Source organism: Trachurus japonicus, chromosome 5, assembly GCF_045865225.1.
Source record: "Trachurus japonicus isolate A0001 chromosome 5, Traja_1.0".
NCBI classification, from domain to species: domain Eukaryota; kingdom Metazoa; phylum Chordata; class Actinopteri; order Carangiformes; family Carangidae; genus Trachurus; species Trachurus japonicus.
Window position 1 is genome coordinate 11664284 of NC_140911.1, and position 27113 is coordinate 11691396.

General features: G+C 43.7%; 3 protein-coding genes across 5 annotated transcripts in view; 1 reads left to right on the forward strand and 2 right to left on the reverse strand.

The window, feature by feature from the left end:
* Positions 1-27113, reverse strand: part of LOC146987151 (RNA-binding protein 38-like) — a 212487-nt gene that overhangs the window by 179787 nt on the left and 5587 nt on the right. The window contains exon 4 of one of the 2 annotated variants that reach the window (XM_085776221.1): positions 23830-24206. In XM_085776221.1, the coding sequence (XP_085632347.1) occupies positions 23864-24206 (343 nt within the window). In that variant the 3' untranslated portion in view covers positions 23830-23863. Of the gene's footprint in view, positions 1-22289; positions 24207-27113 lie in introns of those variants that run through there. The other variant, XM_085776220.1, reaches the window with a different exon arrangement.
* On the reverse strand, positions 753-3461 carry LOC146987172 (actin-related protein 2/3 complex subunit 4). Its single transcript, XM_085776222.1, has 6 exons — positions 3424-3461; positions 2540-2658; positions 2101-2212; positions 1903-1998; positions 1436-1606; positions 753-1289 (listed from the first exon to the last, which is right to left on the reverse strand). The coding sequence occupies exons 1-6, from the start codon at positions 3424-3426 to the stop codon at positions 1284-1286; spliced, it is 507 nt and encodes a 168-aa protein (XP_085632348.1). The 5' UTR covers positions 3427-3461; the 3' UTR covers positions 753-1283.
* On the forward strand, positions 3833-7956 carry tada3l (transcriptional adaptor 3 (NGG1 homolog, yeast)-like). 2 transcript variants are annotated; one of them, XM_085776216.1, is made up of 9 exons: positions 3833-4066; positions 4431-4679; positions 4842-5089; positions 5199-5304; positions 5415-5550; positions 5641-5744; positions 5890-5996; positions 7117-7308; positions 7403-7956. In XM_085776216.1, exons 2-9 carry the CDS (start codon positions 4470-4472, stop codon positions 7593-7595), a joined length of 1296 nt encoding a protein of 431 aa, XP_085632342.1. In that variant the 5' UTR covers positions 3833-4066; positions 4431-4469; the 3' UTR covers positions 7596-7956. The 2 variants fall into 2 exon arrangements, with proteins under 2 accessions (XP_085632342.1, XP_085632343.1); XM_085776217.1 differs by having other exon boundaries at positions 3927-4066; positions 4428-4679.

Genomic DNA, 27113 nt, shown 5'->3' on the forward strand with positions numbered 1-27113 from the left:
ATGTGTGTCATGATTTCAAAATCAATGTCCCAACTCCACAGTAATAAAGATGTTATTTTTATAAACCTATCTTCTATTCTGTCTTTGCCTTCAAATGATGTGTTCAATGGCTTTAATTATTAGAGTTTCAACTGATTGTTGTTTTCAGAATCACTTAATCTGCTGTTTTTTGTATCCGTTTATGAAATGGTTGGTCAGAAAATAGTGAAAACAGTTTTAGGAATCCAAGGCATGATGTTTGTTAAGACCAAAGATACTTTTTTTGTGTGGATTGTGTGGCTGCTGGTGAGATGTGTTGACATAATGGGAGACAAGTGAAGCATTAAGTTTGATCACGTAATTCCTCCTCTGAATCTGAACCAAAGTGGCTGATTAGTCGTAGTGGTTGAGTTAAATATAAAATGTTCTTCAACCAATATTTCTTCAGCGCAGTTGTGCAAGACTATTTGCCTACAGGCCTTGAGCAACAGGTTTGTTACATTTCAGACAAGTATCCCTGAGGAAACGAAGATGACTTTTAAAATTGAAACTATAATTTAGTTGTGAATGTGAAGAAACACAGAAATAGTTCACACACTGTCTGCAGCTTAGAGGTATTACTTCCCCTTCCTCTCAGCTGAAACAACAAGGTGACTGTGAACGAGATGTGGCCAAAGTGCTGACTAAAAACAAGTTCCTTACAAGCAAAACAAATCCATTTATAGGTATGGCCACAGCAGAGCTGCTCACACAGAATGACTGAACAACAAAAGTATAAACAACTGAGTTTTATTATCTTTGAGTTTTTTTCATACATGGGTTTTGGTGTCTTCTTTACAGACAGCTCTTGTTCTGTGTGGGATGTAACACCACGCAGACGATTTCCTCAAACGTCCTGAACAGGGAAATTTTGGAGATTTAATTGGAAACAACAGTGACAGAACATACAGACGCACATACACAAAATACAAAACCTGGCCATTTTATTTGCAACAGCACATCCTCAACACCCCTGTACTCATGACTATCAACTCGATTAATACTTTAAGGACCCGCCTTTGATTGGGGATTTGTTCTAAGTGGCTGAAAATGAAACTGGTAAATATTTCATTATATACAGTCATTGATATTCATGAGTACAGGGAAATACTCGAGAAGGGTGCAACACGGATGTCATCGCCAGATTGGTCACGTTCCTCTTGTCTCCTCGTGATTGGCTGTTCACACCTTCAGTTCTCCACTCTTGTGCTGATTGGTCCTTGCAGTGTCCCGTGGTTTGTGGCGGGACCACAGACAGACACTCATCAGAACTGTGGAGAAGAAAGAACATAATTATTCTCTGTTTTCTGCTTTCATAGCAACAGAAAGATGTAAACACATTTGTCGATTACACCAACCAGTCCAACATTTGCATCCAGTTTAAAAAAACAAAACAAAAACAAGCCAAGTTTCTTACATTTTTCAGGAATTCCTCGGCAACGATACGGGCCCTGGCGTTAACGGAAAGTTTCATCTCACTGATCTCTTTGTCTATCTCCTCCATGAAGTGGATGACGAAGTCCACCAGCTTGTGTTTGTACATCTGCTCCGTGTGGAAGTTGGTAATCAAGAAGCTAATATCATATCCCTGAAATCACAGAGAGGAAATGAAAACAAAGTGAGTCAACATGTTGGGAGTTTGAAATAATTATCTTGTGTAATATTTAATGAGAAATATCCATTGTATTATTTTATATTTGTATACTGTTTCTTTAACAGCGGTGCAATAAGAGCGATATGACGAAAGCCACCTACACAGTTTGCACTCTTCCTCATTTTATTTTTATTCTTCCTGTTGATTGTACAGTAATTCCTCTTATGTCACTCACTTTTCCATCCCAATATATATGACCCAGATAACCCCTCCCCCACTCAGTCTCTTACCTCTACTGGTTTCCTCCTCAGAATGAAGAAGTTCTCAGCTCTCATCATCATGAAGCGCATGAACTTGTGGCACAGGATCTTCTCGATCTCATCAGCCTAGAGTCGGTCAGAACGGAGGTTGTTATTTTAATACACATCATCACCAGACTGCAGCGGCTAATGTGGCGATGTGAACAACTCATAAAACAAACCAGTCACCTGTTTGACAGCAATGCTGACTCTGACAGAGTTGATGGATCCCTCGATGAGGACCTTCTCCTTGTCATTACGACTGATCACCACAGGCTGCAGTAGAAGCTCCTTACTGCTCCTGTAACCACAGCAAAACATATTTTCAGATTAAACTAAACTATTGCATTTACCAGGTGTCAAAATATTAAAAATCATCATTTTGCCTCAGACCCTGAAAAACAGGCTGCAGCAAGCCCTCTGTGGCCCCCGGCCTTGCCCATGCTTGTGTCATTTTTTTTCCCTCCTTGATTTTCTTATGCAAGTTTGCACAAGTCTATACTTGTATGACAGCAGGTGACGATCTTCAAACAGCTTAAGGGTATGAGAAACAGGAGGAAGCAGAGCAAAGGGAGGATGGGGAGGGAGGGGGCTGTCAGTTCCCCAACCTTTATGCTATTTAACATACCTGACCTCCACCTCTGGCTTGTTGTGACGCTCCACCACCTGAGAGGAGAAGTTCTCCAGGCAGAGAGCCGCCTGCAGGGTGGCCCTCACAGCGTTTAGGTAGGGGCGCAGAGTCGCTGTCTGTGGAGAAGTTGAACAACATCAATGTGGATCAATGCACACACACAAAAAGAAGAAAGAAAAAAAATCACAACAAAGTTTTTTGTTATTCAGACCCAGTACATGCAAAGTAAACCTCCCCCACTCTAGTTGGGGTGCTTCAACATGTCAAATAGCAGGTCAGGTGTGTGATCAGGAACTAAAATGATCTGTGTGCAGAGATGCAGTGGCCACAACTCAGTAATGACATAACGACACTCATATACCAACATTATATCAATAAAATAGAGCAATAAAAAGCCAGTTTAGTCGTTAAAACTGGTTTTAAACAAATGGTAGTGACTGTGTAATAATGCCTGAATGATTTCAGTTGCATTACCGTCAATGAAGGAGATGCCTTCAGATGACCGAGATTTCATCTCATCCTAATCATTTTCATCTAGCTTCATTATTATCATCACTCTATTTATGTCATTGACATATTCACAGCTTCCCCGTCGTGTGCTGACAGGAGCTACTGAGGTGGAGCGACCAGTCAGTCACGGCACCGAGGAGAAACAAGAAAGGCCGAGAGGAAAAAGACAGCTCAGCTCAATCACTTAAGTTTCTGCAAACCCTGTCAAGGATGCCCGTTCTTCCATTTCCCTGCAGCCCGACCTGAAAACAACGCCGCCTATGACAAACGCGGCGCTAGCTAGCTAACCTCGCCTTGAACGTAGCATTAGTTAGAAGAGATACGCAGCGAAATAATACAAATATTTGAGAGATTTAGAAGAGGAGACTTACCATTTTTGTGCTGTAAAAGACGGAAGTTCCTCAGCCACGCCTGGGACTCCTCTTCCGTAAATCCTACATCGTCGAGAACAGATAGGGTGCGCTCGTTTTAATCGTAGCGCTTCGTTTGAATAGGCGGGGTTCAACCGCTCGCCATAAAACACTTCGCGTTACGCTTATCACCGCCCGCCTGGACCATGCGTTGCTAAGAAACGAGCGAGCATTCGATGCGTCCATTCTGTTGTGTGGATAGGGGAGAAATTGTTCAACAACCGTTGATTTTATGAGCAATTTTGACCCGTTGTAGCCTGCAATCAAATAAAATGACACAGCAGCGTTGTAAAATATATGTAGAACAGCTTTAAATGCTGAAATATCGAATTAACGATTTGTTATTTCCCCCCTTAAAACAATATGGTCTGCTCCGATGATACTACTCTAAATCAAGCTAATTATGTACACATCTCTTCACGTTTGTTTCACTAGATTGTACATGTAAAAAATATATCGTTTATTTTTTGTTACGGTGGTCTATTTTAATTGCGTTATTAGAATTATAACTGTGTCGAAAATTGGCCACAATTTTATTTGACTATATTTCTGACCCCTCTCCTGCTATTATGGTTTTTTCCATCATGGACGCCATTCACTGACGGTATATATCGTCGCTCTTAAACATTCATAGATGTAGATTTATACATTAAGTTTGTACCATTTAGCCCTTGTAATGTTAGAGTAACATGTTGTTAAAAGTTAATTTGCAAAATTATGAAATATTAGCGGCCGATATTAACATGTAAGCGTCATTTGGGCAGTTTGGGCCCCGCGCGCGCCGCCCTGTGTTTAGCAAAGCAGCGCGCGCGTGTGTGTGTGTTTGGGTGCGTGTTTGTGTGTTTGAGTGTGTAGCTACTTAATGTGTGTATGTGATAGACAGATATGCACTAACAGTGCGAGAGAGGAAGAACCGCCGCAGTGTATCTCATCATGTTATTAACCACAGTGTCATCCACCTCCAGCAGTTCATCCGGGTACTGCCAGGTCTCTTCTCTCACAGCATCATGAGTGAGCTGAAGGACTGCCCTCCACTGAAATACTATGACTTCAAGCCCGTCGAGCATGTCAAAGTGTGCCCCCGCTACACGGCGGTGCTGGGCCGCTCAGAGGATGATGGCATCGGTATCGAGGAGCTGGACACGCTGCAGCTGGAGCTGGAGACACTCCTGTCCTCGGCCAGTCGCCGCCTGCGGGCCCTGGAGGAGCAGCGCCAGGTAAGGGGAATGATGGGAATAATCCCATGCATGTTGTTTACAGGTGTGGTCCCACAGTACCATCAGATTGTCAGCCCCAGCTGGGGTTCAGATGTGCTACTTTATGTTGTTCACTGCATGCCTGGTGCTGTTTGGTGAGTCTAAACTCTGCTTGTGTTTCAGATCCTCACAGACTGGCAGGACAAGAAGGGAGATAAGCGTTTTCTGAAGCTGGGGAAGGACCCAGACCCTGCCGCCACGCCACGCCACAAACAAAAGAAACAGAAGTTGGATGGCAAAGGCGGTCACGGGCCAGGTCCTGGTCCTGGCAGACCCAAATCCAAAAACCTGCAGCCTAAAGTCCAGGAGTATGAATTTACAGACGATGCCCAAGACATTCCCCGCACTCCCAAGAATGATGCCCCAAACAGGTCAGCATCAGCTGCTCTTCATTACATCTCTCAGCTCTGTTTATATTTTCCTCACTTAGATGATTTTCTGATGAGGTATTTTTTAAATGTAAATGTTTTATATTTTCAGATTCTGGGCATCAGTGGAGCCGTATTGTGCCGATATCACAAATGAAGAGATACGATTGCTAGAGGAGCTTCTGAAGCCACCAGAGGATGAAGCTGAGTATTTCAAGGTACGACGAAAACTCAGCCCTCACTCAGGGCCATGATGATCGAAGTTTTGTGTATTTATTGTGTTAAATGTGTGTTGAGCTTTGGTGCTGTCTGTCTGGGTTAACTGCAGATTCCAGCACTGGGGAAACACTACTCGCAGCGATGGGCTCAGGAGGATCTGCTGGAGGAGCAGAGGGAGGGAGCTCGAGCCAATGACAAGAAGAAGAGCCTCATGGGAGGACCGCTGTCTGAACTGGATGCAAAAGGTGAGGGAAGACTACGGCCTCCGCCTTCATATCAGACTGTATTTACTACGCGTCAACACTCATTTCTGTGTGTAACTACTGTTTAACTAGATGTCGACTCGCTGCTGAAGAAGTCAGAGTCCCAACATGAATCTCCGGAGGACGGCTGTCCCTTTGGTCCTCTCACACAGCGTCTGCTCCAGGCTCTTGTAGAGGTCTGACTCATTATTTCGTGATCCAGCATAAACACCAATAAAAAATTCATTAATGTATAGTGGATAACTGAAATGCGAGTATATTTCTGTTCTTAATTATTGTAAAATCACTGAGATGTGTGTATTTTTTCCTGTTTACTTTCAGGAGAACATTATATCCCCCATGGAGGATTCTCCTATACCAGAAATTTCAGGGAGGGATGCTAACGATGGCGCAGGGACGTCTCCTCGAAGCCAAGGAAAAGCTTTTAGGTAGTTATGTTGCAACCTGCTGCATTTTCTCACACAAAGTCCAATGTTGAAGATTACTTTTCTGTTTTATGAGTTTCTTGCTTTTATGATATGCAATGATTCTAAGTGTGTGTGCTAGAATACCACTTTGATGGGCAGTTGCAATTTCATTGCATTTTAATGCAGTGACAATAAAGGCCTCTTATCAACGGCCTATGATGATGGAGCCATTCAATGCAGACTGCTTAAATGGTTTAATACCAGGCCATTTCATTCAAAACACTCAGGCTTATAAACACATACAAATGTATTTACTGCAGCGTTATTTGTGTGTATGTATACGGTGGCATGCAAAAGTTTGGGCATCCCTGGTCAAAATTTCTGTTAATGTGAACAGTTCAGCAAGTGGAAGATGAAATTATTTCCAAAAGGCACAAAGTTACAGGTGACACATTCCCTTTACATTTTAAACTATGTAATATTTTTACATTTTCAAAATGACAGAAAAGGAAAAGGGCCTGCAGTAAAGGTTTGGGCCCCCTGCATAGTTGGTACCTAGTAGCACCTGTGTAAATAGTATAATAGCTTGTCTGATGCCTTGGTCAAAGTTATCTGAAAGCTCAAGTCTCCTGGGTTTCCCATTCTTTGCAGGCTGCTGCTTTCCATTTTTCACTCTAACATTGTAGAAAACACAAATAATACACTGATGTTGCGTAACATATTGCAAGAGAGTGTTTGATGTTTAACGTTATGCCTTTTGGAGATCATGTAGTCTTACATTTGCTGAACTGTTCACATTAACAGAAATTTTGACCAGGGGAGCCCAAACTTTTGCATGCCACTGTATATGTTGGGATGTTTGTCTGTGCATATATGTGTTATTATACATGTACATATGTGAATGCATGTTTCTTTGCTCAACATGTGGAAGGTGGAAATGATGAAATGTAAGAATTGAGCTGGTACAATTTGGTTCTGATCCTTATTTATCTAGAAATTAATTTTTCCCTCATTGAGGTTTCCTGTCCACAGCTTTGCTTCTTAGTTTGAAGTTTTTGTATTGTATTTGTATACTATGTTTTTCTACCTATTTGTGCCACACATTGCAAATCTTTCTTTTGTCTTTCTGTCCCTCCTGCAGCGTTCCTCACACACGTTCCCTGGAGGCACGGATCAAAGAGGAGCTGGTGGCTCAGGGGCTGCTCGACTCTGAGGAGCGACCCGGACCAGGAGGAGACTCTGAGGACGAGGTCCTGGCAGAGCTGCAGAAGAGACAAGCAGAGCTGAAAGCCCTGAGCGCTCACAACAGAGCTCGCAAGCAGGAGCTGCTCAGGTGAGGATCTTGGCCAACAGTGGATACATTTAGTAAATTGTCTTGCCTGTGATCAACTGTCCACCTGAACTTGTAATTTATTTATTTCTCACAGGTTGGCGAAAGAGGAGATGCGCAAGCAGGAGCTGAGGCAGAGGGTCAGGGTGTCCGACAATGAGGTCATGGAGGGATTTCGGCGAATCATGGCAGCGCGGCAGAAGAAACGCACTCCGACCAAGAAGGAGAAGGACCAGGCCTGGAAAGCGCTGAAGGAGAGGGAGAGCATCCTCAAGCTACTGGACGGATAGAAGAGGCAACGGTATGTGTGTCTGGTTTTTACCCAGACTACATGCTGGAAGCAGTTTCCCCCCTACATATTAGGACAGCTGTGGCAGCTGTTCGATGATCAGTGAACAGCTGTGCCTGTGATGAATGATACCGTTTACTGCAGGTGTACATGATTGGAATAGGGACATCTCTGTTGTAGTTTTCATGTCATGTACAGCAGAAAGAGAAACACTTGTTATGCATCAGAGACTTTTTCTCCTTTTGTTGATTTTTTTTTCTTTGTCGGTGGAATTTTTTTAATGTTGCTTTTTATTTTGTTTACCATTGTAATGTTGCGAAAACAGTTCATATGAATGTTTGAATAAATCATTACCACGTAAACATGGCCTATGTGTGTCTATGAAACAGATAAACACATTAGACATTGTATGTACCGAACATGTGATGGTGAAGGGATGCTGCAGTGTCTTAGTGTCTTCTTTAGTCCTGATAATGAGCAGCCACCGGCAAGATTACCAGAAGATCTAAAAGTCTGTTGATAAGAATTCAAAAGTTAACACTGGTGGATCAATACTGACTCCTTATGTTGCAACATTTCTTTACCACCACTGTGCACTGGCAGGAAGACATTTTCACCTCATTTACTAAATAAGACAGAAACATACACAATATGAACACCATGATTTGTCTTCTTATTTATACTTACTCATATTTTTTTTTTTTAAGTATATATTTTTTGGCTTTTTCACCTTTATTTGATAGCACAGTGAGATAGACAGGAAAGGGGGAGGCAGAGGGAGGGGGAATGACATGCAGGAAAGGTCTGCCTGATGCCGCCTGCGTTGAGGACTGTAGCCTCTACATGGAGCGGCCGCTTTAACCACTGCGCCACGCACCGCCCCAATACTTACTCATATTTGACTTTAATTTTTCTCAGGAAGACAACCGAGGCATCACACGATCTATCGTAATCCAAAAGATGAAGATATCCATCCTCAGAGGTGTAGCCCGGGACACTTTTCACATAAGGGTCATAGAAAAAGGGTCATTCTTCCTCACTGCAATGCTTATTTACATTTAAACCGAAAATATAACCAAACACCATAAGATATTTAGCCTCTAACTCACTGTCGGCCGTGCTGCATTGCTGCACAACTTTTATGGGTAAGGCTTTATAATAAGTACACACTTAATAATTATTAACTATTAACATTAGTTAAGCATTAAATACTGAATTCATCATTTATAACACATGGATACTCATTAGTAGGTAGTTTATAAACACAGTTAAAAATGTTTTACTCATCACTGATAAGCACTAACTGTATGTATAAATTACATACTAATGAGTATTCATGCATTATAAATGAAGAATTCAGTATTTATTAATGCTTAACTAATGCTTAATAGTGTGTACTTATTACAAAGTGTGACCCTTTGTGATGCTTTTTAATTATCTTCATTCTTATCTTTGATCATTTGGCCTCATTACGTTCACTTTCCCTTTCTGAGAAAACCTTTCAGGTAAAGATGATCTCACGCTGTGCAAAGCTCTCCTGTGAACAGAGGCACCACTAGGTGGCAGTCATCCTCTTTTGACTGACCAGACCAACAGTATTTACATAACCAAGGGCCTGTGGGTGATAACTGCCTGAACAGAGTGTGTGTCAGTGTGGTGTGTGTCCTGTCTTCATTTGAAGATGTGCTCACTGATGTTGATCCCAGGATGAAGCAGGAGACTGTTTGTCTCACAGCGTGCAGCTGTGTGCGAGAGGTCGCCCAGTTCATCCTGTGGAGCGACAGATCAGCGCAGAGGGACGACACAACAATCAGACACACAGTGCTCCCTCGCCACACCATCACATGGTCAAAGCAGCCACCACCGCACCATGGGATGTAGAATATGGATCGAGACATACCGAGGAGTGAGGAGACCTGTCCTTATTGATTTTAGTAAAGAAAATAAATACATACTATATACCTACAGTATATAATTTGATGAGGTAAATCATAAGTCTTTTTACAAACTGATCCACACAGGCCAGATGCTGGATGTCAGTAACTCATAACAGACATTTGGTATAAATACATGACAAAACAGTAAAGGTAACACTTTACCAAGGTTCTTTTATATTTATTATAATGTATAGATGTGTATAGAACTTAATTTCATGAAAGAAATTCAGGTGTTGTGTTAGTGATACTGATCTTTTCCTTATCAATAAATAACAAAGGTTTATCAGAGCTTGACAAAACAGTGCAGCATGAGACTATAGAGATGTTTAGACAGCACACAGACTACAGCAGCATCATCAGTGCTGAACTACACCTCATCAGCTTTCTTGTTTATATTCTGAGCAGGCAGAAGTCGAGGTTTTGTCAGAGGCAGAACACAAAGGATATCTACTCATTTTATATTCAAGCAGGTTAGTATTTTGGATCACTTTTGTGGCCATTCAGCAATCCAACAAAAGGAAAGGCCAGTGTCCTCTACGCAAATTCATAATGCCATCATGCCCCTGTGTATGAAAGCTTTTAATAACATACAGACCCATTGAATCGCCCTCGCAGGTGAATGGAGGCTGAATAGATAGCTGTGGCGGCCCCTCGAGGCTGGGCGTATCACACAGGGCTTTTGTTGCATTTGTTGTCAATAGGCCTAAACTGAAGGGCAGGTGGGTTTTGTGTTGATACACTGCTGATACATGCTCAATGATGCTCATCCGCTGTTTGCACATCTCATATTGAGCTGTTTTTTAAAGGCCAGCCAGACTCCTTTTGACAGCCCAGGTGGTGCGTCCCTGAGGGAGCTGTGTGAGGCTCTAACAGCTCCCCGCGGTCACGTAGCTCTCTCCTCTCCCCATGTGAAATTCAGCTTCGTGGTGAGCTTCTTCACTCCTCACTGTCATGGCCTGTAAACCTTTACGGCTGTTTGAAGAAGAGGGCTCTCAGCTGGAGGGTCTGGGTAAATAATTTGAACTTAAGTACTCCGGCACAAGACGAGAAGCAGCAACATGTCGGGAAGACTTTTCTCTATATCTCAACTCAAGGCAGTCATGAGAAGAAATCAATGTGTAAATGTAGTGCTAATGTGTGGGTCGACCCCCCACACACACGCACGCACACACTTTGCTACTATCACCCCAGATCTCCTGTCAGTGGGGGCTACTTTGTCCAAATGGCTCTTTGTTTTGCCAGTTTGTAATGTTTCTTTCTCCGGCCGGGGCTCTCCTCCTACTCCACCTCCGTCCCTGCGTTCCTGAGCTTGAACTGAGCGAGGACAGAGAGAGGCTGACACACACACACACACACATACACACACACACACACACACACACACATGGGGTGGAGGGGAGACACACATAGGGGTAAAGGGATTTTACATAAATCTGTTGATCCTTTGTCCTAATGCTATGTCAGCTTTCATGCTGAATTGAAATAGTGTATGTGACAGAGATACAGACAGAGGTTGAGACAGCTGCTGAGGCCGGCTGGTCCACTGACAAGAGCCTCTGTCCAGCCAGGCTACGCCTCGGCTCTTCTCCTGCACAGAGAACTATTGTCTTCGGTGCTGCTTCCACTATTCTGATGTCATGGTTTGTCCTTCCCCGGCGGCTGCTGTTGCTGTTGTGGTAAAACTTTGACAGACCTTTTAGCCTGAAGTCAGAGCACAGTCGACTGTAAGGACGGATGTTGAGATAGTCCCGAGTAGTAGCCTAGGCTGCATACACAACACACCTTTTTGGCCACTCCTTTTTGCCCCGGTCCTGTTTTGAATCTCATTTGCCTCTCATTTGCATGGCAGTTGATGCCTTTCTTGTGTGACTCCTGGATTTGGCAGCTCATATGCAAATCAAATGTTTTTGGCTCACTCAGCTGCACTCTTCACCTTGCTGGCTTGTGCTTCCCTCATCTTGGGTCTCCTTCCCAGTCTGTCACGAATGCAAGTTATTTGTACAGGGTAAGTGCGGTCACAGACAAGCCATTTGCTTAGTGTATTAGAGACCCAGACAGACACAGGATTGTCTTTACATTGTAAAGGCATTAGCCATGCTAGTGGCCACCACAGACTGAAATAAACATATGGATGGATTAGCTTTACCTTGGCTGCAGAGACATTCATGTTCTCCAGTTAATGACACCAACGTATAATGAGAAGGGTGGCAATACTGGCTTCTAGTCAAACATCCCAACAACTATTGGATAGGTTGCTATAGAAACTGGGCCAGGTATTCATGGTGCCTAGAGGATGAACCCTAATTAATTTCGATGACACTGACATTTTCCTATAATGTGTCCATGAAGTTGACCTTTGTGAAATTTTTACCACATCATATCTGGAAAATGTACCTACCTCTCCCTCCGCCACATTCATCTGACAGCTGTAGTTAGGAGTTGCTTTTCGGATTAAGATCATATGATAAGAATAATACACGACACTGTTTGAAATTAAACCAGTGGCTTCCCACATATCTAGCTTGTGAGTCACCCCTGACAGAAAGCAGTGTCTGTTAGCAGGAGATGTTTTTCTTCTCAACAGGTTTTTGTGCAGAAAAACAAAATGATCCAACACTTCGCTACAAAGAAAAGATTCAGCCTGAAGGCAGAACCAATATAATTAGGCCTATGCCACACTTGGAGTAGATTTAAATGATAATAGGCTATTTCATTTATTTTTTTTTTATTTTTTTTTTTATTTACGTGTAGATTCTGGATGATTACTCCACCACTGGATCTCTGGTTTCATGAGAAATGTCTTTACAACTATAAGATGGATTCAGATAACATTTTGTACAAACATTCAAGGTTCCCAGACCACAAGTCATGTGATCACCTGACTTTTTGTCTTGTACCACTAAGAATTTGTTTTTGAAAAATGAAAATGAAAATGAAATGACTCACTTTCCCATCAGCCTCTCTTGTGCTTTGTGCTCAGTACTAATCAGAAAAATATACTGTAGGATGTCAAAACACTAAACTAATATGCTCAAAATGAATGAATGAATGAATGAATGAATGAATGAATGAATGAATGAATGAAGACTTTATTTCAAACATGTGAGTAATATTTAACACATTTAAAGCACTTTAGTCTATACAACTTTGCATGTTTGAAAAGGAGTAGGAAGAAGCATTGGCGTATTTAGTCTTACCCCTTCTCACTTAGTACTTCTATTTGTTTAGCCTACTTCCTGTGATGAAAACAATGAAAATGACACATGCTATAACTATCAGCATGACAGCACTGGCCACTGTGAATGTGTTAGCATACTGATATTAGCTCAAATCCACACAGGACTGTCCAGAGCCACTAAATGTTGGTCTCAATATAGTGGATGAGAATGAAAGTGATTATGTTCATGATATTTGAAGGAAATGAGACACTGACAACTGATAACGTCTGGTGAAAACAGAATGAAGTCAGACTGAAGATGAGTGGATGCCTGACAGCTGTTACACCCAGAACAAGACAAGTCACTTTAATGTGCCATTAATATTCAAAAGCCCATGTTTGCTTAAGGTTTTATGAGTCTTTATTTACCACCCATCCCCCATCTGAAGCTAATATGTACCAGAGCCTTTTCTCTTTTTCACCTCTGCCTCAGTGGCAAAATCTGCTAAGTGCTGACACAATGCCATTAGTGTTTGACTACGCTTTGTTAGAATCACCAGGCAATAACTAAGATAAGAGACACATAGATAGGTGGATAAGAGGGTGCCATGCTAGAGCGCTGTTTGTCATTGGCAGGAACGCCGGACAGCAGAGGTCAAAGCTATTGAGAAATATGCCTCACTTTGGAGATAAGGCCAGATACCAGAGGTATGTAGAGGAGACCCACAGGAGGACTATGTATGGACATATGCACAGATTTCCACATGGTAACACAATGTTTGTCACCTCAGCGTCAACATATAGTGGGTAAACTGGAGCAGGAGGTACTGGACGAGACCCAGCCGGCGGTTCTGAGACATCACAGGGCCGCTAGTCTCCTCCCCGTGTGGCTAGATGGATAACATGTCCCTTTCAGGACTTCCTCTGAGACGGAGGATGGTGGGGAAGAGAGAGAGAGGACATCACCGACACTGTGGATAATAGTCATTGAGGAGCAAAGGAGACACAATGAAAAAACACTTCTCTCACCACCCACCACTTCGCTGTCATCCTTCCTCCGTCCTCTTTCCAACTCTGGTTCGTTTTCTCTGCTCTGTTATTATCACCCAGATCATTATCAGGCTCACTCTCCCTCGCTGCGATGGAGAGGAGGGCTGACCGCCCACATGGCTTTGGTGAGAGATTTCTAACAGCAGCAGCACAGGAGGAGGGGAAAGGGAGAAAAAACGAAGACAAGAGGCCCAATAAAGTCCATCTAAATATAGAGGCAGCAGGGCCTTTTTCCCCTTGTCCTTATAAAGAGCTGCTGGTGAATCCGGGTGGACTATCCTCCTTTCTGCACTGAGAGCTTATTACTCCCTCCAGGATCAGGAACATAACTGTTGGTGCATGGAAACACACACACACACATACACACAGGACTACGTTGTTTTATGAGAGACAGAGGACAAGGAGCTTAGTGGGGGGTTTTTTTTCCACGTGGGGCCAAATCATGTTTGGTTGGAACATACTAAAATAGGAGAAGTTTGAGGAAACCTCCAAAAAGAAATGAGTGAAGTGAAGTTGGAGGGGGGTTCCTGCCTCTCAAGATTAGAGATGGAGATTAATTCATAGCCAAAAAAATCTCAGAGGATGGATTATATGTTTGAATATAATATAAACACAGCATCCATCCTCTGTCCAAAAGATGCCCCTGTTTGGCTCTCACTCAGTCTAACTACTTGAATGTTATTTGCGTGCTGTACTGTCACTATGCTCTATGATACTCTAAACTTGGATCTGTCTGAAAGAAGTTATTCGTTATACAAGATTGGATGATTGTGATTCCACTCTCATGTCTTCCAAAAATCAAATTGCAGCTAGCGGATAGGTTAGATTACCTCAACCTAGTGTCTAATGTACTTACTATATATCAGTAGCAAAAAGTGTAACAAGCTAGATAGATAGATAGATAGATCGACAAGTATTGCACAAACTATGTTATGTAAATGATGACTGTGGAGGTCACCAGTCATCATCTCAAATCAATTTTGACTTTGTAAACAATATCCCTGCAACACTATGAAAGAGGTTATTTGAATTTTGCACAAATTTGAACCGAGCAGAGTTTGGTGGTCAAAGGTCAAAGTTTGTGGTGAATACACAAAACACAAGTTGAAACAAATTTGAGTGGTGGCAACATGAAACCAGATTTTAACCACACTAATTTACTATATATAACTTTAAAAAAAAAAGTAGGTATCACATGTAAGTAAATGAGACAGAGCCAGGTGACCTGTTTCCCCCATGTCTCTGGTCTTTGTGCTACAGTAGGACAGGGCAACCAGCTGCCGACTACCTTCGTATTTATCTACAGATATGAGATAACCCTCTCATTTACTTCTCAGTAAACAAGTGTATTTTCCAGATTACTAATGCTGCATTGGCCTTTAAATTAAACAACTTTGCTTTACCTGAAGTTGTGTTTCCTGGCTGCACTAAAGTGAAACTATCTAACATGAGCAACATACAGGTGACCTCTTCATTCTCACCCCTCCCCCTCTGGAGGATAAACAAAAATCCAAACAGCTGCATCATCAATGTAAGTGACTAATGTGATTTACCCCCATGTCCTACAGACTGTTGCTGTCCGTCTGAAGCGCAGTTATCAGCGATGGCCTGTTTTCTGCCGTTGTGTGTGTATGTGTGTGTGTGTGTGTGTGTGTGTGTGTGTGTGTGTGTGTGTGTGTGTGACACCAGCAGCTGCTTTCCAGCCCCTACCTTTCGCTAAATAACTATCTAGGTGATACACAGGTCATGTGCTCTTTAACACAGACCACAGATAGATATATATGTGTGTCAAGAGGAGATGCAGAAGCAGGTCAGTAGCTGTTGCTCCGAGAGCCAAACAAGAGGTCATTTTCACAGCTGTCCTCGTACGCCAGCGGTGACAGCGAAAGTTCAGAGTTCAGGCGCAGGAAGAACGGTTCAACTGTGTGTATCTTAACATCCTCTTTTACACCTGTTGCTCACCGTTGCTTGTGGCGTGCTGTGTGTGTGTGTGTGTGTGTGTGTGTGTGTGTCTGTGTCGTCACACTGAGACAGTTGTGGAAACACACACATGCAGTGCACACGTACAGAGTGATTTCATTGTGGCTGTCTGAGCTGTGATTGTGCTCCAAAGGCAAAAGCAAAACCTGAATAACATCACACACATTATACAGACTCACACACTGAACGTCAGCACTTGTTACATAAGAGCCTCTCTCTCCTCGACACAGACAATTGCACAGCGCAGTCTGACAGAGTCAATGTCAAACTTAGCATGAGATAGAAAATGGGTGTAATTTGTGCATGACCACTCAGTTGCTATGCGTACAGATGAAGTGGATTGATCTGTGTGTGTGTGTGTGTGTGTGTGTGTGTGTGTGTGTGTGTGTGTGTGTGTCTGAGAGAGGTTGTCTGAGAGATTGTGTCAATTTGTGGTTGTGAAAGCCCCACTGAGAGAGGAAGCTCAGCTGTCAGTAGTTGTCAGCCGCTGGGCCTCTTTCTCTCCCTCTCCCTCTCTCTTTCTCTCCCTCTCCCTCTCTCTCTCTCTTTGCTGATCCTGTCATAGTTAACCTCGCTCGCCCTCCCCCTCCTTCTCTTTTCTGCCCCCCAACAGGGGTTGGCTGTAAGGTGGAGGTGGAGGCACTGCTCGTTAGTCGAAGCATGGTGGCCAGAGATAAGGAAATGTGGCACACATAAAGAGACACACACACACACACACACACATACACAGACACACTTCTGGGCTGAACATATGAACATACGACACACACACACACACACACACACAAATGTGTCAACAACATGTTGGCTAAAGATCAAGGCACGGCCTGTTGTGATGTTTAGAGCCGGTCATGGCTTCTCTTCTCTATATGATAAACAAGGGTTTAACCTCTCACCGCCTCTCTTGTATACTCACACTCTACCACCGCTCCGTCTCACCCCGCGCAGGGTGTTACACATGCTACATTAGTTGCTCACATGCAGAATGACACAGAACAAGCAGCCTCTCTCTCTGTAAAAAAAAAAAGCTTGGGGGTGAAATAATTTTCTGTGTGTGCATGCTGCTGACACTGCCAGACTGGTGTGGTGTGGTGTGGTGCGGTGTGGTGTGAAGTGGACATGAGTGGAGGATGTGAACCTGGAGGCGTCTGTGGCGCCTCAACTCTGCCCTGTCGGGATGGGATGGGGGTCGTTGTGGTGACGAGGGGACATTAGGGGGTGTCTGGTCTGAGCTGGTGATTACAACAGGAGAGAAACTCAGATCATGTTACATGAAGTGGAGGCTTAAACGATTGGAGGGAAAGATGGAGACAACCACAACCCACACATTCACAGATACCTCGTTCGTTGTCTGACACTTTATCACTTCATCTTTCTCAGAGTGGAACCTGTCCCAGCTGTCGTGTCACCGTGTCTGCGTTTTTCTGTCTGGCCAAGTCATTAATCCCCCTTTACTCCCAATCACTGATAGAGTTAACCACAGATATCAGTTCTTGGTGCCACTATCTCCTCTGGCTCATCTCATTATCACCAGCCTCAGTGGAAGTGTCAGAAAGAGCCGGAGGTGTGAGACTGGCATGTAGGGCCGTATGGGATAGGATGCAGGCCTGTTTTTGGATAAGCAACTCCTATTTCTGCGAGAGCCATGAGAACTCAGACCGGCGATCCACAAATATCTCAGTTTTTAATCGGGCCCACGCTCCACAGTCCTGGTTGTACACTTTCCAAGTTACTTTCCAGTAACATTTTTATTGACCTACAAAAGTTACCAAGCTCATTGCAACACAAAATCCCCAAAGTATAATAAAAACGTATACCATAATTCTGGAAGAACAACAGCGTTCAGATCAATATTTACTGATTGATTAATCTTTAGAGGTTTATTTTTATTTTTGCTGTAGGGGAGTGAATGGTGGGCAAGAAGTGAGTGCAGATATTATCCCTTCGTTGTGTGAAAAACTAAAGGGACTAAAGGGACTCTTGGAGAATAGATTTATTCACTTACAAATGAAAAGCTGGATAAATAAGAAACCAAATGTATCTTATTGAATTCAATGCAGACAAAGTATTTGCCACCACTCCTCCTTTTTTCTGGTTCAACCAGTAACTGATAACAGCTAATGTTACCTAATGTTAGCACCATGTATATAAACAAGCTGAAATATCCTGGACACAGACACTGGCATCTTACACTAGATAAGATGACCAATGGCGTTGCCCCTCATATGCCTATAACAAATCAGTCACAGCTGTCAATCATGATGTCACAGTGTCTTTTTCTTATCATAAAAAATGCTTTGACATACATCAGTGTGGTAAGAACTGACACTGACACCACCAACCACTTTTGGGAGACATTTATCTGGCGTGTACTTGGGTGCACTAACATGAAGGGGTGGCGTTTACCACAGGGGGCACTTGAGATGTTTTGGCTTCACTTTTGGGGGGCTGCCATGATGTCGCCATTTAAATAAACAGTAAATGGTTATAACAAATCAGACCGTGTTGAATTTAACAACATGTCAGTGTTTAGTTTGAGCCCATGAGTCCAACCAAAGTTCCTACTGTTCACTTTAGAAACCATTAGGACAACTTTATTTTCCCCGCTTGCCCATGTTTTTCTCATTAACAGCCTGAATAACTGACTAGACCACAATTTAACAGGGACAAAGGGACATGTTTATGTAGGTGAAACAAGTATGTTGTTTTCAGACTGCAGCGTGGCTAGTCTTTCTGGCTGAACTGGCTGAATTCCTTGTTACTCTGAATGATCAGGTTGCTCAGCTTTGCGAGAACTTACTGGCAGCTTAACACTCATCTGAACTGCTTTTAATCCATATTTCCTCATTACTCTTCTCCCTTTGTCCAGGGTTGTAACAAAAGGCGTTGCTATTTGGTGATTTTTATTTCACTCCCATGTTTCCATTTCATTTCTACTGTAATTTTGGTAACATTTAAACCTTCAATAAATCATCAATGAAAGTAATACCATCTATTGCACCATTCCCCTACTGTGTGGAGGCAACAAAAGCTTGTATTAACCTCGACCAGAGCATAGCGTTCTTCACAGATATCCCATCTGTATGGAAATTTGGTATTAATGACTCTATTATTACTATTAATGACTGTTGCTCTGAGCTGCTGTTCCCCTTGCTTACAGTTAATCCTGTCTGTCCTACTTCCCATAGCTCAGAGAGTGTAATACACAAACAACGTTAATACACCAAATATGAACACATTTGTATGCAACAGTGTTTCTAAACAGGTATTCGTGACCCCCCCTTCAACTTACATTTACCACTGACTATCCTATTTACACCTATTTATCCTTTTACACTCCCCCTGCCACCACCTACTGACTGTCTCCCAGACCTGTCCATGGTATCTAAATGTGGTATTGGTGCAGAAAAAGGCCACATGAGAGAGTGTGCGATGGGTTTCTGCATGGGGTCTGGTCGTTTCCTCTGTGAGCCTGGGTAAATATAACTTGAATCAGTGGCCTATCTGAAGCCACAGCGCTGACACTCCCCAGGCCTTAGACCATGTGGATCAGGAGTCTGTCATGCCAAACAGACACATGCAGGAGAATATAGAGATAGGGCCAGTCAGGCATAAAAAAAAAGGATTCATCAAATGAGGGAACATTTGCGTGAAATAATACTAATGCCTGATCACAGGCCATGACAAAATAATGAGCACATAAACTCACTATTTGCAATTTTCTATATAGCATTAACTTCCAAATGGGGCTTCCCCGAGTGCTCACAAATGTCATATATCATTTGAGTTGATAAATGAAATGGCATTACTCCTTTGTATAGATGCAATTAATCATGCTGTCACAAATGCTAACATTACGCACACAGTGAGCATCCAGGCGAAACAGCAAGTCAAAACAAAACTGTACCACAACACCCTTACTTAGTAGTGTTGCATTTTCACTTAAGCCTTAAACGATCACTTTTACTAATGTTGCTTAGTAGCACAGTGTTTGTTATGTATGTACTGTATGTTAGCATATAACGATTTTCATTATTATTATTATTATTATTATCTCTTGTCTCTGTGTCTATGATCACTGTTTAATCAAAAATAAGAAGTAACTTAATATTTTCTTTTTGTTGTACATTAAGCTAATCATTTAAATTATGTTTCTCATCACGAACTTGATGATGCAAGTCAAACACATTTTTACATGATGCTAAATGAGGCCAACTTCAAGGTATCCTATAGCTGTCAGTGCCAGTTGAGCAAGGTTTCTTTGCCTGGTTGCAATTAAAAGTCAGGCTGAGGTCTGATAAGGTGAGTCTGTTTTTATGCCACTTCTGTGGAATCCCTTGACGTCAGAGTTGTACAACAGGGTGAGAAGTGTGCTAGGAGTGAGATTTGACTGAGTCTACTTTGTATGTACGTGTGAAAGTGAAAGAGAGGGAGAGACAGAGCGAGAGAGGGAGAAAGAGAGCGAGAGAGCGAGAGGGGCCTTATGATGACTCAGCACAACAGGGTCTGCTGGGCCTGTATGACCTCGTTCATCAAGCTGACACCCGGCTCTGTTTTTGCTCCTTTCTGGTGTGATTCACAGGGAGAAAAGCAAGAAGGAGAAAAGGATGGAGAGAAAACGAAGGGATGTTAGACACGGGGGAAGAAGGGAGGGAGAAAGACACAGTGGGATGTGAGGAGAAACAGCACCACAGGCGCTGAAGTGAGGAAGAAAGGGAGAGATATTGGGTGGGGGTGTGGGGCGCATAACAAGCAGAAAAGTTGAGTAAATAAATGTGCAAGGGAGATCACAAACTGTGAAGAGGGAGATAGTGAAAGATAAACATGGCAAAGTGAAGGGAACAGACGGACCAGAGCTGTAACAACCAGTAAACACAGCAGAGGCACAGACATCAATTCAGTTGAACGCAAAGTGTGTTTAAAAATCTGTGACGCGATTCGGCTATAAAAACTGCAACTTGTTCTTTATGTTGTCATCTCCTGCGGTCTCTCTGAAGACACTGCATGGTTTTCATCAAGTTTCCTCACTTGTTTGCTATAAAGTCACGTGACATCCCTCAACACAGCTCCAGCTCTGCTGTCATCACTGAAAAACAATGGGACTTTTTCATACACCATTAAAAAAAAACAAAAATTTACTGGATCTAAGAAAAGGGAAGTGTCAATTTTATTGATCACATCCAGTTCTCTCCTGCTGGAAAGTCTGGGGGAAAAAAACATGGGGGTTTTGGTTAGAGACTCAGATCCTTTTTACACTATAATTAGCACATACAAGCAGGATTTCCAAACATGGGGAAACTTCATCAAAAAGGCTTAGTGTGACTCCTTCACAATTTACTGAGCCAAGTTGTTTGTCTGAGACGACACACAAACTCTGTTGAAGTTTGTCTCTTCAGGCGTTGGTCCAAACTGATACCTTAATAACTATTGGCTAGACTGTTGTGGAGTTTGATAAGGACATATAAGTCTGTCTAACACATTTGTTTATGATTAAATACCTACAGAGCTAATGACATTCCTATCCACTTTGGTTATGTTTAGTGCTAATTTTTGGGACCACAGAGGGTGATAATGATTATTATAATGAAACCTTCTGAACACAAGCATAGCATAGTCAGTGTTAGTGTCATTTCATGTTATCATGTTGATGTTAGCATTTAGCTTACAGCCCTGTTATGGATACATGTATAACCTCACAGAGCTGCTGGTTTTGTCCTACTGTCTTGATCTTAATTTAACCCTTTGATAAACACATGGTTTGCAAAAAAAAAACTCCACAGCTATAAGGGATCAGAATGGAAACCGACAGGTAACAGGGCAGGATGTTTGTGTGATTAAGTGAGGCATGTCATGAGTAAATAAGGTCTGAAAGGATTTCCATCAAAACAAAGCACCACTGAGGCCTCTACTGAAATGAAGGCCAAGCTGTAAATCATGGCTGGGTAGATAAATGACACCCAGGGTAGGAGCAGAAAAGATAATGGATGTGTTTGTGTTCTAACAACCTTGCCTGTGTTTTGTTGTCTGGGCCTAAGTGGGGTTTAGAAGTGACACATCTTCAAAAGAAGCTGATGTAAGCACAAACATGTAGAGACGCTGCTGGGAAACAGAGCAAGCTGAGCTTGTTTGGCAGAGTGAAAAAAAAAGGTTACTTGCTGCTCGGGGTAATGGGGCTTCAAACCGCTTTTCAGAGAGAGACAGAGAGCGCAAACGCAAGTGTGTTGGCCGAGGGAACACCCAGCAACCCTGGCAGGTGGTGGTGCTGTGGATTGATAAAAGTCCGGGCCCCCTGTAGTACAGGATCTACCAGCACACACTGCCGTGATAACAAGTGCGTACACACACACACACACACTTTTAAGTGAACTTTCTCACCCCGCAGGCTTTTCACAGTATCATCTCAGCAGGCTCTGCATTTCAGTGTCGCTATGAGCACAATGACATTGCAATAACACACACACACACAACTGTAAACACAAATAACTCAAGTGGTTTACATTCTGCAGGAGGCGACAGGATTGTTGTCTCCTCTTGGTGCTTTATTTAAACAAAGAACAACCCAGGAGGCTCCTTAAAGTACAAATTATTTATTTTTATTTAATTTTTTGGATATGGCTTCTTTGAAGGGACTGTAAAAGACATCTTTATTGAAAAAAAAAAAAAAAAAACCTAGAGAATTTCTGTTGCGACCAGTCAAGGATCTACAAATGAGCTTCTACTGTAGTTCCATGCACCGGGCGTCCCACTGACATGGTGACAGGACAAAACAAAATGAATACAACACCTGTGGATCTGCAGGTTAAATGACATCAGTGCCACAACTATATTCATGGTAACAAAAAAAAGAAGCTATTTTTTTTTAACTTAGTACCTCTTATAAATACCTACATATAAATATTGTAAATGTACTGAAAACATTTTAAAATGCTGTACATGAATGTCCTTTTTGAGAGCAACAGTTTATGACAATCTCAGTGAGAAGAGAAGAAGAAAGAAAAAGAAATACACTGTGTTTGAGCTCAGTGTCGGCTACCTTTCTTGGTTTCCATCGCCCACATACTGCATGTGATTATCTACATCCATCTGAAATGATCAAGACCCAAGTAAGCAAGATTAATATGACTGACTGCTGAAAAACGGCCAGTTACAAAAGGGCTTTCTGCACTTGGTTCTGTGATGGGGCGAGCGCTTGAAGAATCAAGAGTTTCAAAAAAGTTCTTTCTTTATTAAGGCCTCTTTAATTAAAAAGAATTTTAAAAAATGAAAAAAAAAAGTGTAGTCCTGACATCTCTCAGAAACATCGAAGCTCCTGCAGTCTCATACTGAAACTCTCTGCTTTGTCCTTGAGGTGAAATCTCCTTGTCGTCCTCCTGGGTGGCGTTGAACGCTGGAGGTTTGTTCGTGAGGCGGTGCGTCGCCTCACTGTGAATAGCACCAGGATGGGACCACAGATATGTCGAGAGGCTAAGCCGTGTGCTTCCTCAATCATCACCCTTGCACCCCCGTTTCAGACCGTCCCCCCATTGTCCTAAAGCAGCAGCTCCCTTCATACCCCCCCCCCCCTCCCTCCCTCCCTCCCCCAGATACTATGTAGTTGGAAGGAAAGAGGTGTTACATGTCCCAGATAGCTCTCTAAACATCGATATGTACCATGGACACACATAACATCCACTGATTGAGCCAACAAATGATAACATTGATAATAATGGCATATAAACAGAACATGACAATGACATTAATACAATAATAAAGGACAATAAAAAATGACAACAATAATAATAATAATAATCATAATAATAATAATAATAATAATAAAAAAAATGAAGTGTCAGCTTCTGGAAGCCCTTGGAAGCAACCACATACTTTATGCTTTTTTAGCTTCCCAACCTGAACATCGACAGTCCTCTCAAAGCCCCCCCCCCCCTCCCCTTTGACCCCTTAACCAATGAGCAAATGGCTCATCCTGATCGTATAGTGCAATTGTCCCACCCTTTTTCCTGAAAGCTCCTGTTGACGACAGCAGGGTCACCCTACAGGGTGTTCATCATCCTCTGCTCAAAGGTCAGCGACTGCAACTCCTTTTACTCCTCCTCATCTTCCTCCACCTGCACCCCCCTCCTCCCTCTTCCCTGCTTCCTCTCCAGCTCACTGCATTCGGTCTGGCTGGATGTGCTGCTGTGGGGCGTAGTGCAGGAAGGCCGGGCCCGGGCCGGCGGCGGAGGGCAGGGTGGGGTGGACGGTGGCGGGGGCCGTGGCGGCGGGGGCCGGGCCGGCCGTGGCCGTGGGGCTGGTGGCGTAGCTGTAGCCTAGGAAGCCGGCGGGGGAGGCGGCGTACGGGTACTGCTGCTCAAAGGCGGCCTGGGCGTACTGGCTGTAGGCCGTGCTGTAGTCCAGGTAAGGGCTGCTGCTGACGGAGGTGGAGACCTGAGTGGGCAGCACCAGGCTGGGCTGCACAAAGGCTTGTGGGTAGACGTACGGCTGGGCCAACCTGCACACAGACACAAAGACCCAACAGAGAGGAAGGGGGGGGCGGCGGTTAGACAGAGGCGATGCAGAGTAGAGAAATCCCAAGGCCTGGCTTCTATTGTTTACATTGCTCCCAGAGGGTGAGCGTGTTGGGAATATAAACTCTCTGTAGGTGTCCTGGACTTGGAGCGTTCTCACACAGATCCTCTGTTATTGAAGACTAAATAGACGAGAGGCAGAGGAGGTCAGGAGGGGAAGGTGACTCAACCCTCAGTCTGTGTGTCAGTTAGTAAAAAAACCTACAAAACCTGTTAGGTAGGGCCTCCTAAAGGTGGATGGGAGGAGGAGGAGGAGGAGGAGGAGGGGTGGTGGTTGAGAGTGAATGATAGAGTCAGCCGTTACTGGCAGGTTTTCAAGTTCAGGCATCAGCGGAGTGTTTTAACAGCTGCTGCTCTTCACTCGCTGAACACACACACACACAGACACACACACACACACACACACACACACAAAGGGGAAGTGCATGAAGGCAGTGCAGAAGTTGCAGTCTCCTCTAGTTCTCACTCTGTGTGTAAATCTCACACAGACTATCACAGGTGATGATGCTTGCTGCTGGGGGGGGGGGGTAACGGTGGCGGTGGCGGGGGAGCTGGTCGGGGCTGGGTGCCAGGCTCTGGCGAGGCCTCGTGGGTCGGCTCTCTGATGCAGCTGATTAGAGCTGTGGGGTCTGGGGACTCTCCCATCTCCCCCTCTCTGTCTGCCTTATACTTTATCCATGCAGGAAGGGGAAGGGAAAGAGAAAGGGTCTATTTTTACTCAGGAGCTGAAGTACCTCTCCTGAGATGCTGTCTAGAAGAAGACAGAGAGGAGGAGGGGGGGCTTTACATCATTACACATATAAAGGGTGATGTAACTGGCTGTGTTTTGAGAGCCTTTACTCCTGATACTACACTTCTTTTTTTTGGGGGGGGGGATATCCACACAAACAGACACACACCTCAAAACAAAAAGACACGATTGTCACAACAAATGTCACTCTGACTTCTGCTCTTCAGCTGCATCTCAGTGCCGATAACATCTTCCTTTTGTGAACTGGATTTAATGTTTTTTTTTAATTTTAGATTCAGTCCAGATCAGAAGACGAGGACCAGCAGTGAGAGGCAGCAGACATGAAGTCAACACAGCAAAGGAAGGAAGCATGCATGGATAGGGATGTCACCACGCTCTCAAACACACACACACACGCGCAAAAACACACCCGCACCAGTTCCCTGACCCCTCCTCCTCCTCCTCCTCCTCCCCCCAATCTTCCACCCACCCACCCATCCACCCACACACCAGTTACCACTGCAAACCCCAAACCATGCCATAATAGGGAAAGAGTCACACCACAATCAGCATAAGCTCTTCAGTTCATATCACACAAGAGGGGAAAAAGATAAAAAAGGCACTTCAATCCATCACAGCACACCGCACTGCACTCTCAAGCCATTATTGGCACCTTGGAGAGAGGCTGGCTGAGGGAGGAGGAGGATGGGGGCGGGTGGTGGGCAGACATTTTCTGTCAAACCCCCTCCTCGGGACTAGTCCTGTACTGTGGGCATCTTCTGATCCTCTGCTGGGGCACTGGTCAACTGGCAGCAGAGAGCAACCATGGCACAATGATTATTGTCAGCAAATACCATAAAGGTCCTATTGTGTCAATACAAAGATGCAAGAAAAAGGTTGTAATCTCGCTGTTGGAATGAAAGCAAAAAGTCATATCTGTGATTAAAACTTCAAAACAAGTGCTTTTCAGAACAGAGGCTCAAGTCTGAGACATGTGGCGATTCAGTGGCCAACGCATACATAAAAAAAAAACAGATAACAGCGGCATGTAACCATGTAAGCATAGGCAAATGATGGCAACCCCCACCATGAGCGCAATCTACACTTTGCCCTCACAGTGCTATTGAGCTGCTCACAAAGAGGCATTCACTCTCACACACAGCTTTCAAAGATGACCATACATTAATGCCACGGGGCATATATGCTTTCACTCGCCATCATGTATAATGAGCCGGCCTTCTCTGTGGCCACGGGGCATTTTGCCTCAACCTGGGCTTAAAATCCACTGACCTTGTACTTGTAAAGTGGAATAGAAAATAATGTAAATGCTGTGAGCCCGAAGCGAGTCAAAGAGAGATGAAGCTTTCCTGTATGATATCTTTGGTGTGACAGAAAAAGATGGAGATGGAAAAGAAAAAAGGAAAAAAAAAAAAAAGGCGATTTAGGGACAGTCGCCTGCACTCAGGCCACAGAGATGCCAGATGCCAAGTGGATTGTGGGACAGTGGTGGCGGTGGTGGGGGAATGCGGATGACGGCCGGAGGGTCACACGTCAGCTGCTTTTGTGCTGACGGTCGGTCGGTCGGTTGGTGTGTTTGACACCGTGCCACTCTGTAGGCTCAGGCACGCTCACCCGAAAACACCGGCTCGCCGGTAAACATTCGAAAATTCAGGACGGTATCCATCATTAATGAAGGCCACTTATTGAGCCGATGTGAAAAGCCTGAACGATACCACACGGAGCAGCTAAATATTTCTACGCGATAACACGAATGACCTTCGGTGGATGACTCACTGCAACGCAACGTGTGAAAACAGACGGGGGCAGGACCGACTGGAGGAATCAAACGACGCCTCACAAAACTTGTATGAGGACTTGATTTTCTTCCTTTGTTTAAAAAGGAGGGTTGTGAATATTCTTTCAAAGCGAGAGGAGGAAAAAGAAAAAAAAAAGGTGTTTTGTTTGACACCTGTAGAGGTGCGTTTCCTAGGGAGCACACTGCCTCATTAAGCATTAGTCCCAAAACACCCCCCCCCCCTTCCTTCAATCTCCTCTTTAAACCCCCCACCTCCTCCCTCCTAGTCTCACAGAGGTGTCAGTT